At 45.5% G+C, this 15,258-nt stretch overlaps 1 protein-coding gene across 1 annotated transcript in view; it reads left to right on the forward strand.

Annotated features, from left to right (window-relative positions):
• The window catches only part of arhgef17 (Rho guanine nucleotide exchange factor (GEF) 17), a 464,629-nt gene that overhangs the window by 283,702 nt on the left and 165,669 nt on the right, over positions 1-15,258 (forward strand). Inside the window, exon 2 of the mRNA XM_078221461.1 lies at positions 5,040-5,117. Within this exon, the coding sequence (XP_078077587.1) occupies positions 5,040-5,117 (78 nt within the window). The remainder of the gene's footprint in view (positions 1-5,039; positions 5,118-15,258) is intronic.

Here is a 15,258-nt window from a genome sequence, read left to right on the forward strand (position 1 = left end):
CTCAGTGTACCCGAACAGGCGCCGGAGTGTGGCGACTAGGAGATTTTCACAGTAACTTCATTGCTGTGTTAATATAAGCCTACTTGTGACACCAATAAATAAACTTTAAACCTTAAAAATATAACACTGGCCACAACCCGGGACTGCGAGTTGCCGACATGATCATAGAACAATCGACATACACCTCCTATTGGTCTGCATCTTTAATTAAATCAATGTCAGGATACCTTGATAAAAGCAAAATACTGCAGATGCTGGAATCTGAAACAAATACAGAAAATGCTGGAAAGGCTCATAGAAACTAGAAGCAGCAATAGGCCATTCGGCCCTTCAAAACTGCTCCTCCATTCATTATGATCATGGCTGATCATCGAATTCAATATCCTGATCCCGCCTTCCCACCCATATCCCTCAATCCCTTTAGCCCCAAGAGCTATATCTCATTTATTCTTGAAATCAGACAATGTTTTGGCCTCAACTACATTCTGTGGCAGTGAATCCCACACATTCACCACCCTCTGGGTGAAGAAATTTCTCCTCACCTCAGTTTTAAATGTGAGCTCTATTCTCTCTCCACAGATACTGTCAGACCTGCCGAGATTTTCCAGCATTTTCTGTTTTTGTGTCAGCATACTTTGCTTCAATTTAATTTTAAAAAAACAACTTTTCAGGAAGATGTTTAAATAGATGACAAATCTTACCTGGCAGCATTGAGAACATTCTAAACAATGAAATCCTCAGTACTCCGTCCCTGTAGTGTGAAAGCAAACACTTACTGAAGGCAAGTAGATGCCGTGGTGCCTTTGGGAGGGCAGACAGTTTGGAAGCAATTGGAAAACTGGAATGTCTTCATGATGCACTTTGGTGGTTGCCTGGACTTCCTTTGTCGGAATTATTTTTATTCATCCTCAGGATGTGGCCGCCACTGGCAAGGCTGCAGCTATTGCCCTGAAGGTGCCAAGGGTCATGTACGTTGGTGTGGCTCTGGAGTCACATGTCGATCAAATCAGCTGAAAGTGGCAGGTTCCAGTCCCCAAAGGGCATCTGTGATGCAGCTGGGTTTTTGCGACAATCCATTAGCTTTCTGGTTTGTCTCTTCTGATGCCAGTCCACAAATTACCAGCTTTTAGTGAATTAATTTGGTCAATTTGCCGTGGTTGGATTTCAGCCCAATGCTTTGGGATGCTCAGCCAGTTATATCACCATTAGAGTGCTGCACCCTGGGGAAGTGTGACAAGAGTCTGGATCAGTGTTGTGCTGCAGCCTTAACTTCAACATTGGGCATCTCTGAAGAGAAGCTCGACATCTGCAAATCGCTGCCTCGTGGAGCCAGAATGGTGCTTGGCTTCAGTTTGGCTGACGATAAGTGGGAGGAAACCCACGCAGACACGGGGAGAACATGCACACTCCGCACAGACAGTGACCCAAGCCGGAAATCGAACTGTGAGGCAGCAGTGCTAACCACTGTGCCACCATGCCGCCCTATATAACTTAATATCGTGGACCACTCAAAAAGGATTTGAAGTCTCCCCACAGAAGGTGAAATGAAGTGGAAGCTGGAAACTCCTGTGTAACAGTCTTCAAAGACTGGCTGCTTTGGTAGGCATGGATGTACAAGATAACATATCAGCGTAATGGCATGACCGCACCGCACGTCGGTACTGCAAATACACTTGAAAACAATAATTGGTTTGAGTTTAAAGTGAAACAATAAAATTGGTAGCCATATTGGATGGTCAATATGATATAGAACATAGAACAGTACAGCACAGAACAGGCCCTTCGGCCCATGATGTTGTGCCGAGCTTTATCTGAAACCAAGCTCAAGCTATCCCACTCCCCATCATCCTGGTGTGCTCCATGTGCCTATCCAATAACCGCTTAAATGTTCCTAAAGTGTCTGACTCCACTATCACTGCAGGCAGTCCATTCCACACCCCAACCACTCTCTGCGTAAAGAACCTACCTCTGATATCCTTCCTGTATCTCCCACCACGAACCCTATAGTTATGCCCTTTCGTAATAGCTCCATCCACCCGAGGAAATAGTCTTTGAACGTTCACTCTATCTATCCCCTTCACCATTTTATAAACGAATTTATATGGTTTTCTAAGTTATAGGTCACATATAGGTTATCCTTGCTGTTTTTAAGAATTTGAAATTCCATACAATAGGATTGATTAGGAAAGTATATCCACATGGTGCATGTGGAATCTGTGTGTGATCAGCTTTGTGTCTAACTGGAGTTAGATAAAACAACAGGCTTTAATCCTAATGTATGCTCATAGATTATGACCAGTGTCAACTTTCAGATCCATTCTTTCCTCGGTGTGCACAGGGCGGCCTGGTGGTTAGCATTCTGCCTCACAGCGTCAGGGATCCGTGTTTGTGCGGAGTCTGCACGTTTGCCCCATGTCTGCATGGGTTTCCTCCGGGTGCTCCGGTTTCCTCCCACACTCCAAGATGTGCTGGTTAGGTGCATTGGCCATGCTGAATTCTCCCTCAGTGTACCCAAACAGGCACTGGAGTGTGGCGACTGGGGGATTTTCACAGTAACTTCATTACAGTGTTAATGTAAGCCTACTTGTGACTAATAAATAAACTTTAAACTTTATTTCAATATAATTAAGATGAGGGATCAGGTCTCAGTTCAGTGATGTGCAGTTGGCAAATTCACTACCTGTTATTGTGCAGAGCTGTAGAGTTTATTTATTAGTGTCACAAAGTAGGCTTACATTAACACTGAACAAAGAACAAAGAACAGTACAGCACAGGAAACAGGCCCTTCGGCCCTCCAAGCCTGTGCCGCTCCTTGGTCCAACTAGACCAATCGTTTGTATCCCTCCATTCCCAGGCTGCTCATGTGACTATCCAGGTAAGTCTTGAACGATGTCAGCGTGCTTGCCTCCACCACCCTACTTGGCAGCACATTCCAGGCCCCCACCATCCTCTGTGTAAAAAACGTCCCTCTGATATCTGAGTTATACTTCGCCCCTCTCAGCTTGAGCCCGTGACTCCTCGTGATCGTCACCTCCGACCTGGGAAAAAGCTTCCCACTGTTCACCCTATCTATACCCTTCATAATCTTGTACACCTCTATTAGTTCTCCCCTCATTCTCCGTCTTTCCAAGGAGAACAACCCCAGTCTACCCAATCTCTCCTCATAGCTAAGACCCTCCATACCAGGCAACATCCTGGTAAACCTTCTCTGCACTCTCTCTAACGCCTCCACGTCCTTCTGGTAGTGCAGCGACCAGAACTGGACGCAGTACAACAAATGTGGCCTAACCAGCGTTCTATACAGCTGCAATGAAGTTACTGTGAAAATCCCATAGTCACCACACTCCGGCGCCTGTTCGGGTTCACTGAGGGAGAATTTAGCATGACCAATGCACCTAACCAGCACGTCTTTCGGACAGTGGGAGGAAACCGGAGCACCCAGAGGAAACCCACACAGACACGGGGAGAACGTGCAGACTCCGTACAGACAGTGACCCAAGGCAGGAATCAAACCTGGGTCCCTGGTGCTGTGAGGCAGCTGTGCCCCCACATTGTCCAAATTTGATCTCCCTGGTCTGTTTTGATTGGAGGATCTTAACCTATAAGCAACCATAGACGTCTCAAATTGACCTCAGTGCCTTTGTATTGATCAATCAGACAGGGTTCTCATTCCTGATTGCTGCCTGCTAACCCTGTTTCACAGAACATAAGAAATAGGAGTAGGAGGAAAAGCAAAATACTGCAGCTGCTTGAAATCTGAAATAAAACAGAACATGCTGGATACACTCAGCGGGTCTGGCAGTATCTGTGGAGAGAGAAACAGAGTTAACGTTTTGATCCTTCCTTCTGATTTGATTTGATCTGATTTATTATTGTCACATGTATTAACATACAGTGAAAAGTATTGTTTCTTTTGCGCTATACAGACAAAGCATACCGTTCATAGAGAAGGAAAGGAGAGAGTGCAGAATGTAGTGTTACAGTCATAGCTAGGGTGTAGAGAAAGATCAACTTAATATAAGGTAGGGCCATTCAAAAGTGTGATGGCAGCAGGGAAGAAGCAGTTCTTGAGTCGGTTGGTACATGAATTCAGACTTTTGTATCTTTTCAAAGCAGGAGTAGGCCATTTGGCCTCTTGAGCCTGCTCCGCCATTCAGTAAGGTCATGGTTGATCTAATAGTGGCCTTAACTCCACTTTCCCCCATAATCTAAAAATCTGTCTAACTCAACCTATGAGTGCATTCAATGACCCAGATACTCCACTGGTCTTTCAGGAAGAGAATTCCAAACACTAATGACCCTCTGGGAGAACTCACCTCATGAAGGAGCAGCGCCCCGAAAGCTCATGATTCCACAGAAACCTGTTGGACTTTACCCTGGCGTTGTGAGACTTCTTACTGTGCCCTGTGGGAGAAGAAATTCCTCCTTATCTCATCTTAAACGGGCGGCACAGTAGCACAGTGGTTAGCGCTGATGCTTCACAGCTCCAGGGACCTGGGTTCAATTCCCGACTTGGGTCACTATCTGTGTGGAGTTTGCACATTCTCTTCGTGTCTGCGTGGGTTTCCTCCGGGTGCTCCGGTTTCCTCCCACAGTCCAAAGATGTGCAGGTTAGGTTGATTGGCCATGCCAAAATTGCCCCTTAGTGTCCTGAGATGTGTAAATTAGAGGGATTAGTGGGTAAATATGTCGGGATATGGGGGTAGGGCCTGGGTGGGATTGTGGTCGGTGCAGACTCGATGGGCCAAATGGCCTCTTTCTGCACTGTAGGGTATCTATCTATCTATGATGATTAAAGGGGCGACCCCTTTAGTTTGTGTGACATTGTATGGGATCACACTTGCCTATGCTGCCCCTACACTCACTGGAATGCAGACAGTGTCCCTGAAACCATTTCAAGGTATGAAGGAAAAGAAACAGTACATAGAGAATGAAGAGAGGGGCAATGAGGGCACAATGCAGTCAAACCACAAGGATTGCTACTGTTTTTTTTGCTGGTTGGTGATATAATTCCTCACACTGTTTCCTCTCTCACGCAGGATATGAGAAAGCATGTGATGATGACCCTGCTAGATGCGGAACAGTCATACGTGGAGTCCCTCCGAACGCTCATACAGGTAGGTGTGTGTTTGTGTGTGTGTGTGTATATTTATAGCTGGATATAAATATATATATTTATAGCTGGATTGCGATGGATGGCATTTTGAACAGTAGGTTTTGTTGAATGTGTGATCACCTCAGCTTTTTTGATTTGATTTATTATTTTCACATGTATTGGTATGCAGTGAAAAGTATTGTTTCTTGCGCGAACAAAGCATACCGTTCATAGAGAAGGAGAGAGTGCAGAATGTACTGTTACTGTCATAGCTATGGTGTAGAGAAAGATCAACTTAATATGAAGTAGGGCCATTTACAAGTCTGATGGCAGCAGGGAAGAAGCTGTTCTTGAGTCGGTTGGTACGTGACCTCTGATTTTTGTACCTTTTTCTCGACGGAAGAGGGTGGAAGAGAGAATGTCCGGGGGCCCTTAATTATGCTGGCTGCTTTTCCGGGGCAGCGGGAGGTATGGACAGAGTTAGTGGATGGGAGGCTGGTTTGCGTGATGGACTTGTTCACGACCCTTTGTATTTTCTTGCGGTCTTGGACAGAGCAGGAGCCGTACCAAGCTGTGATACAACCAGAAAGGATGCTTTCTATAGTGCATCTTGCCACCCAGAGCTGCTTGAGATATGGGAGGGGCTGAGGCTTCTCATGCATAACCTGCCAACGGTACAATTGTAACCTGCATGTGAAGCCTGTCCAGTCACCCAATCACTCTCTTATTTCTCCAGGGAATTTGAGAACTGTGACCAAGCTGATAATACAAGAGGATCGATTAGTGTCATTCATCAGTATTCACCTCACATCAGTGCCCTTCATTGATACCTTTCCTGATTGAATAAAGGGCTCATAACCTGTCTCAGCTGTGCATCGCGCCTCATTTGGGAATAGTCATACCTGTGGGGCAGCTCTCTGTATGACCCCCACCCTCCCGCCCCCTACACCCCAGTGCAATGCACCAACAGTCCCAGAGACCTACCGAGAACTCACCGGCTGAGTCTGTCCTTATTCACATTGTTTGTTGCTCGGTCACATCCTGTTAAAGATGGTGGTGCTGACTGGGCCACACTGCCTAGACCTCTCTCTGTGTGAGTGCGGAAATCCCTCACAATGCCCTGCTGGAGAATTATGTTGAGGTTTCCCTCACTCCAAGACCTTTCATCCTTCCACGCTAATCCTTGACCCCATTGTGATCGCGGATGTGCCTATGAGCCAGGTGGATCTTGGCCCACCTCATCCTGAGGCCTCCGGGACAGTGTGATGTAGAAACCCACACATCCCTCCCACCATGAGAGCTCTGGATGCTCCCATGCTACCTTTTCCCCATCTATGGGCTGAAGATGCCTCTCTGAACTGAGTATGCCACCTTTGAGCGCGCTCAAGATGACCCCGGACCGAGCCGTTTGCTGATATGTCCACAGCGGACAGTATTCTGGGCATGACGGAATGTTATGCCCTCCCCATTCCTGGACAGGGACAAGGGGAGTCTAGGTAAGATAAGTAACGAAATGTGACGGGCTTCTTCAGTTCATCAGCCTTGCATTTTGGACCTGAGTCACAGATGTCATTCTGGTGGAGAATCTCTTCCCATTCAGGCACGGCCCCACGTCATGCCTTTGGTCACTTATCCCATTCCTGAGTCGGGGTCTTGCCCAACAGCCAACTCAATACCACCCTACTTTACCACTGGGGTCCTAGAAAACCCCCGAAAGTGATGTGGTGTTGGCAGCGAATTGGCGCTTGAGGCACCTCATAGCGGACATCTCCCACACGCTATTGTTCAGGCCTATTGGCAGTTTGCCACATTGGTTCTTCCACCAGAGAATACTGCAAAGAAACGTGGGTAGATTTTCCAGTCCTTCCCGCCATGGGAAGATTGTGGGTGGGACAAAAAATTTGGCAGACCATTTAAAGGTCTGATGACCTACATAGAAACTAGAAGCAGGAGTAGGCCATTCGGCCCTTCGAGGCTGCCCCGCCATTCATTTTGATAATGGCTGATCACCAAATTCAATATCCTGATCCCCTCCTTCCCCCCAAGATGGAGATCATTCGGCCCATCGAGCCTGCACCAAGAACAATCCCACCCAGGCCCTATCCTCGTAACTCCACGTATTACCCCAGTAATCCCCCTGGCACTAAGGGGCAATTTAGCACGGCCAATCCACCTAACCCGCAGATCTTTGGACGGTGGGAGGAAACCGGAGCACCCGGAGGAAACCCACGCAGACACGGGGAGAACGTGCAGACTCCACACAGACAGTCACCCGAGGCTGGAATTAAATGGGAATCTTGGGCGGGAATTTCCGGTTTTGGGGCGCACGTGGCCGGAAAATCCCACCCATAAAAGAGGATTAACAAAATTAAAATAGAGTTGAAGGGATAAGTACAATTTAAATTATATTATTATGGAGTTAGGTAATGCAGTGTTAAAGCATCAATCAGTCTCGTGGCCAATCGTTCTGCTGTTGCAGACAGATTTGTGCACTGGACCATCCCATTATTTCAGTGTTGTCATTCCTGGCTGCTGAGAGAAAGATGGATCCCCTCCCAGGGTGGGATCCTGCATCTTCATCACTTGCCAGGTTTCTCAAAGACTGGCACTGATGAGTTGTGTAAGGGGGCAGGAGTCTGGCTATTGGCTGTGGTCCAGGTACTTAACTGTCCAGCTTCTACCTACCTACCCCATCTTGAAAATTGTTAAATCCTTCAGCTCCTCATTGTAAGCCCGAGTACAATAGCTCGAGTCGCCTGAAGTGCATCTGATACCTGAATGACACATTCATTAATCATCCTATCTCCTGCGTATCAGTGTGGCAGCCCTCTCCATGAGCCTTCTGTCTCCAGGGGAGTTATCACTGTCTGCTGACACCATTTAGAAATCACTGTATTTCTCCACTCAGGCATGCTGGGGGCCAATTAGATCACCCCTCCTTTGACTGACAGCACCTAAATGGCTTATATTCATCAGGCCAGTTCTGATTGAATCAGAATCAGCCAAACACACTAATAGAGGGCTGACGGGTTATCTCTCTCCTCGGTTTCTGGGGGCATGATTAATAATCACTTGAGGGTGAGCACTTGCATGCAGAGCTGAGGAAGCTGTTTGGCATTCTCGTCGATGTCTCAGCCTAGTCGAGGGGACTCTGGTACGTGAGCAGTGTGTCTGGTAAAACACACCATTCATCACTGCAGGTGGAAGCTTCTGTTAAAGGCGAGGCCATTCTGGGCACAGACCTCAATGAGGACTTCTGAGTGGGCACTTGTTCAGATTCATCAGAATGCTATCCGAGTTTAACACCATTTGATTTGATTTTGATTTGATTTATTATTGTCACATGTGTTAACATACAGTGAAAAGTATTGTTTCTTGCACGCTACACAGACAAAGCATACCGTTCATAGAGAAGGCAAGGAGAGAGTGCTGAATGTAGCATTACAGTCATAGCTAGGGAGTAGAGAAAGATCAACTTAATGCAAGGTAAGTCCATTCAAAAGTCTGTTGGCAGCAGGGAAGAAGTTGTTCTTGAGTCAGTTGGTACATGACTTCAGACTTTTGTATCTTTTTCCCGACGGAAGAAGGTGGAAGAGAGAATGTCCGAGGGTGTGTGGGTCCTTAATTAACCAGATGATTAAACTATTTGATAGGGTGGATAGATTAGGAGAGTGCAGAAGAAGGGGGCATCATTTTAAAATTAGAGCAAGGCTGTTCAGGAGATGATGTTAGATAGTACAAAGAGTCATGGAAATCTGGAACTCTCCTAACAGAAGGTCTTGAGATTAGCTCAATTGAAAATTTCTCAGTTGGGACTGAATTAACTTATTCGTTAGGTGAGGATATTAAGGATTATGGAGCTAAGGCAGATCCATGGAGTTAAGACACTGAGCTGCCAGAAGGGGTGATTGAGATCATAGAATCTTACAGTGCAGAAGGAGGCCATTCAGCCCATTGAGTCCGCCCCGACCACAATCCCATCCAGGCCCTATCCCCATAACCCTGCCCATTTACTCTAGCTAGTTCCCCTGACACTAGGGGTCAACTTAGCATGGCCAATCCACCTAACCCACATATCTTTGGACTATGGGAGGAAACCAGAGCACCCGGAGGAAACCCACGCAGACATGCAGAGAACGTGCAGACTCCGCACAGACAGTGACGCAAGAATCGAACCAGAGTCCCTGGCATTGTGAGGCAGCAGTGCTAACCACTGTGCCACCGTGCCGTCCTAGAAAGGCGGATACAATTACATTTAAAAGATGTTTGGACAGGTTCATGGACAGGAAAGGTTTAGAGGGATATGGGCCAAAGCAGGCCCATATCCCCGAAGCAGGGACTAGTTCAGTTTAGGGAACCCGGTCAGAATGGACTTGCTGGGCCGAATGGCCTGTTTCCGTGCTGTATATCTATCTCAATGACTCTATGACACAGATTTGCCATAATTTCATTGAATGGCGGAAGAGATTTGTAAGGATAAATGGCTTCTGCCTTTTTCCATGTTCCTATGAAAGTGTCTTAGGCCAGAATTTTCCAGCCCCCCTACCCTCTTTACAGTATAGTGTTGTACATATGTGCAAAGAAATATATATATATATATATGTATCAATAGCCTTAGATACTTACTTCTATCCATATTGCATTGCTTTATTTAATTTAGCCCTGAGGTGAATTAGACTGATGTCCTATTTGAATCCGATGTCAAATAAAATGAGGTCTGCATTGCATTTGAGTAAATGTTCAGTTTAATTGATGTTTGCTAAGAGAGGCAACAGCAAACCTTTGCATTTGAATAACGCACAAAGAACAATACAGCACAGGAACAGGTCCTTCGGCCCACCAAGCCTGTGCCAATACATGGTTTCTATCCCTCTGTTTGCCTCCGTTCATGTGTCTATCAAGATACACCGTTAACATTACTAACGTGCCTTCTTCCACCACCTCCAGTGGCAGTATGTTTCTATGTGAAAAACTTTTCCCGCACGTCACTTTTAACATTTAAGAAAAACTTGGACGGGTTCATGGATGAGAGGGGTGTGGAGGGATATGGTCCAAGTGCAGGTCAGTGGGACTAGGCATAAAATGGTTCGGCACAGACAAGAAGGGCCAAAAGGCCTGTTTCTGAGCTGTAATTTTCTATGGTTCTATGGTCTCCCCTGAACTTACCACTTACCACCTGGTTGTTGCTGTCGTTGCGTGAGCTGTGTTACAATCTCTATTGAGACTGATAACTTTATAAATAAATTCAAACTCCCAGTGGATGGTCGAAAGGATGATACAACATTTCATATTTTAGGACTTTTAGTATAACAAGCAAACTAAAAGCAACATCAACTAAACACTACTTTTGCTGGCAGCTTACACTTCAAACTACAGAACAGAATTTTCCTCTGATACTTTTAACACAATTGAGAATCCCATGCTACAGTTACATTTCACTCTGTCCCTTCTGTAGATCTTCAATTCTCCCAGAAGCTGTCCAGAGTGATTCTTATCTCTCGTGGGTTTATTTCCACTCTTTCCCTTTCCCAGCCTGGAAACTCCAGAGCTGTCTTTCATGATGAGGGTCTTTCCTAGAGATTCTATCTTTAACTCAAACTAGGCTAATCTTCCAGCCTTGCTCTGATCCTCTGGCCTTTTCACTTCGAGCAAGAGCTCCCACCCACATTCCTGTGTGATGAAACATGGAGACTTGCTGCCTGGAGCTGCTCTCCCTCTCTCTTTCTTGGATCCTTAACTAGTCTTTGAGTTTTGGGATGCCTGTAACCTGATCCTACAAAAGTCTCTCAAAGCCCTGTGGTAACATGATTCACAAAGCTCTTGTATCCAGGGAGAAATGCTAATTAGCCATCCTTTAGACTCCCAATTCCATTTTGTCTTAAAACTAAATAGACAATTATAGTATAACTATTAACAAACCTGGCATTCTTAAAACATTCTCGGGACTTTGGAGACTAACAGTCTAATTGTTGTCAGTGCAGATGCTTCTGCCAGTGTCTACCTTACACCTTCTTCTCAGTAAAACAACCTATGTTTCTCATTAATCTTTAACAATTAAACCACACAGCTTTATTATCAGCAGAGTTCAGAACAGGTCACATGACGCCCCCCCTCCCCTTCCATTCCTCCATTTTACACTAAGTTTAAAAAAAAGTCCCTAAACATAACAATCTTATAAACTTTGGATTTGTAACAGCTGGTGCAGTCATTCTCCATCTGGTGAGCAACTGGCTTGAACCAGTTCAGTGATTAATTCAATGGTATCCCCCATTTTATGTTTACAAAATACCAATTACTGCCCCTTTCTTCCAGGCCCTTTGGGCTGCTTGGGTTTTTCTGCAAGAATGACCAGATATCCGTTAGTTCATCTCTGAACCTGTTAGAAATATTCTTCATCCTCCTTATGACGTACAGCAGATTCTCTTCATCCCATCGCTCCCTTTTCGGCTAATTTTGGAATTCATTATGTGGGAAAGGGTTGGATTAAACCCCAGTACCATTCAATATGTAGATTCGATTTCTTGTATAACTGGTTTCAGAGGCTCATAGAGATACTTCAGTGAGTTTCCACATCAATAACCTTCGCAGACAGTCTTCGGTGTGGTTGCATCTTCCAAATTACTTTCCTGCTATTGCCAATCATATATAAAAGGCCCCATGATCATAAAAGTTCAGATGTAGGACCGAATTTTCCCATTACCTGCCATGGGAAGCGGAGCGGGTGAGTAGCAGACCATGGAAAGGTCCATTGACCTCGTGTGGGATTTTCTGGTTTTGGGGCAAGTGAGGCCGCAAGATCCCGCCCATAATCTCAGTCATACCCATTGCTCCTATATCTTATTGTCTTATCATGTAAGAAGTCTCACAACGCCAGGTGAGGAAGGAGCAGCGCCCCAAAAGCTCGTGATTCCAAATAAACCTGTTGGACTTTAACCTGGTGTTGTGAGACTTCTTACTGCGCCCACCCCAGTCCAACGCCGGCATCTCCACATCATCTTATCATGTAAATAGGAAAGCTTCCATAGCCTCAAGACCCCTAATGTATTAGACAAATTAGAGGATCCCTTGTACTAGAAGTGGCTGTTTAGCACAAGCTAGAACATAAGAGATAGAAAACCAGCGACAGAAAAGTGCTAAGAAAGAGCACGGAGGGAATTCCTAATGGAATGGAAAATGGAGGCCTGATATGATACACAAGGTGGGAAAATAGGGAAATGAGCTCCTGAAGTCTGTTGATAAAGTTCCACATGAAGAACTATTAACTAAACTCAAAAGGAAATTGAGTAAACTCTGGGAATGAGTAAGAAACTGGCTAAAGATTGGGAGTGGTGGAAAGTACTGAGTTGGGTAAGGTGGAGCTCTGTGCTGGTGACTGCTGCTGTTTCTAATGTATGTGAATGACTCCGATTCAAAGCAAAATGGTCACGTTTGTCGACAATATTGAACTAGAAGGGCACTAGAAGGTGGCACAGTGGTTGGCACTGCTGCCTCACAGCTCCAGAGACCCGGGTTCAATTCCCGGCTTGGGTCACTGTCTGTGTGGAATTTGCACATTCTACCAATGTCTGCGTGGGTTTCCTCCGGGTGCTCCGGTTTCCTCCCACAGTCCAAAAGATGTGCAGGTTAGATGAATTGGCTATGCTAAATTCTCCCTCAATGTACCTGAACAGGTGCCCGAATGTGGCGACTGGGGGATTTTCGCAGTAACTTCATTGCAGTGTTAATGTAAGCCTTACTTGTGATGAATAAATAAACTATAACTTTTAACTTTAGAATGAACAGTGGAATTGGAAGTGAAATCACAGGGCGAGTTGATAATATGGAAGTGGGATGAATAATGGCAGATGTAATTTAACGCAACCAAGCATGTCAAGTGCTGCAGAGAAAGAATGAATAGAAGGCAGGTGAACACAGTTGAAATAACTAAGGATGAAGTTGAACCTAATAGCCTTAATGGATATGATATGAAACATGTTCAACCAATGCAGCGCAGCAACCAACCATGTCAGTAGGATAGAACAAAGAACAAAGAAAATTACAGCACAGGAACAGGCCCTTCGGCCCTCCAAGCCTGCACCGACCATGCTGCCCGACTTAACTAAAACCCCCTACCCTTCCGGGAACCATATCCCTCTATTCCCATCCTTTCATGTACTTGTCAAGAAGCCCCTTAAAAGTCACTACCGTATCCGCTTGCACTACCTCCCCCGGCAACGAGTTCCAGGCACCCACTACTCTCTGTGTAAAAAATCTGCCTCGTACATCTCCTTTAAACCTTGCCCCTCGCATCTTAAACCTATGCTCCCTAATAATTGACTCTTCCTCCCTGGGAAAAAGCTTCTGACTATCCACTCTGTCCATGCCTCTCATAATCTTGTGGACTTCTATCAGGTCTCCCCTCAACCTCCATCGCTCCAGTGAGAACAAACCAAGTTTCTCCAACCTCTCCTTATAGCTAATGCCCTCCATACCAGGCAACATCCTGGTAAATCTTTTCTGTACCCTCTCCAAAGCCTCCACATCCTTCTGGTAGCGTGGCGACCACAATTGAACACCATATTCCAAGTGCGGCCTCACTAAGATTCTATAAAGCGTCAACATGGCTTGCCAATTTTTAAACTCAATGACCCGGCCGATGAAGGTAAGCATGCCCTATGCTTTCTTGACTACCTTCTCCACCTGCATTGCCACTTTCAGTGACCTGTGTACCTGTACACCCAGATCCCTTTGCTTATCAATACTCTTAAAGGTTCTGCCATTTATTGTATATTTCCCATCTGTATTAGACCTTCCAAAATGCATTACCTCACATTTGTCCGGATTAAACTCCATCTACCATCTCTCCGCCCAAGCCTCCAACTGATCTATATCCTGCTGTATTCTCTGATGGTCCTCATCGCTATCCCCAAATCCACTAACCTTTGTGTCATTCGCAAACTTACTAATCAATCCAGTTACATTTTCCTCCAAATCATTTATATATATTACAAACAGCAAATGTCCCAGCACTGATCCCTGAGGAACGCCACTTGTCACAGCCCTCCATTCAGAAACGCGCCCTTCCACTGCTACCCTCTGTCTTCTTTGACCGAGCCAGTTTTGTATCCACCTTGCCAGCTCACCTCTGATCTCATGCGACTTCACCTTCTGCACCAGTCTGCCATGAGGGACCTTGTCAAAGGCCTTACTGAAGTCCATGTAGACAACATCCACTGCCCTACCTCATCAATCATCTTCGTCACTTCCTCGAAAAACTCGATCAAGTTCGTGAGACATGACCTCCTCTTCACAAAACTATGTTGCCTCTCACTAATACATCCACTTATTTCCAAGTGGGAATAAATCCTGTCTCGAAGAATCCTTTCCAATAATTTCCCTACCACTGATGTAAGGCTCACCGGCCTGTAATTACCTGGATTATTCTTGCTACCCTTCTTAAACAAAGGAGCGACATTGGCTATTCTCCAATCCTCTGGGACCTCCCCTGTAGCCAGTAAGGATACAAAGATTTCTCTCAAGGCCCCAACAATTTCCTCCCTTGCCTCTCTCAGTATTCTGGGGTATGTCCCATCAGGCCCTGGGGACTTGTCTACCTTAATGTTTCTCAAGAACCCCAATAAGAACCCCTTTTTGATCTCAACATGACTCAAACTATCTACACATCCTTTCCCAGACTCAACATCCACCAAGTCCTTCTCTTTGGTGAATACTGACGCAAAGTACTCATTTTAATACCTCGCCCATTTCCTCTGGCTCCACGCATAGATTCCCTCCCTTGTCCTTGAGTGGGCCAACCCTCTCCCTGGCTACCCTCTTGCTCTTTATGTATGTATAAAATGCCTTGGGATTTTCCTTAATCCTGCTGGCCAATGCTTTTTCATGACCCCTTTTAGTCCTTCTTACTCCTTACTTAAGTTTCTTTCTATTTTCCTTGTATTCCACTTGCTTCGTGTGTTCCCAGCCTCCGAGCTTTGACAAATGCTTCCTTTTTCTCTTTGACTAGGCTCACAATAGGAAACTGAAGGATATGCGTTCAAATCAATTCAAGGTCATTTTAGGACATGAATGGGGAAAGACTTCTCCATACAGTGATCGATATGTGAAATAATCTTCCAAATATAGCAGTTTTATTTTATTCATTTGTGGAACATGGGCGCCACTGG

The sequence above is a fragment of the Mustelus asterias genome, chromosome 10, assembly GCF_964213995.1.
Source record: "Mustelus asterias chromosome 10, sMusAst1.hap1.1, whole genome shotgun sequence".
In the NCBI taxonomy this organism is placed as follows: domain Eukaryota; kingdom Metazoa; phylum Chordata; class Chondrichthyes; order Carcharhiniformes; family Triakidae; genus Mustelus; species Mustelus asterias.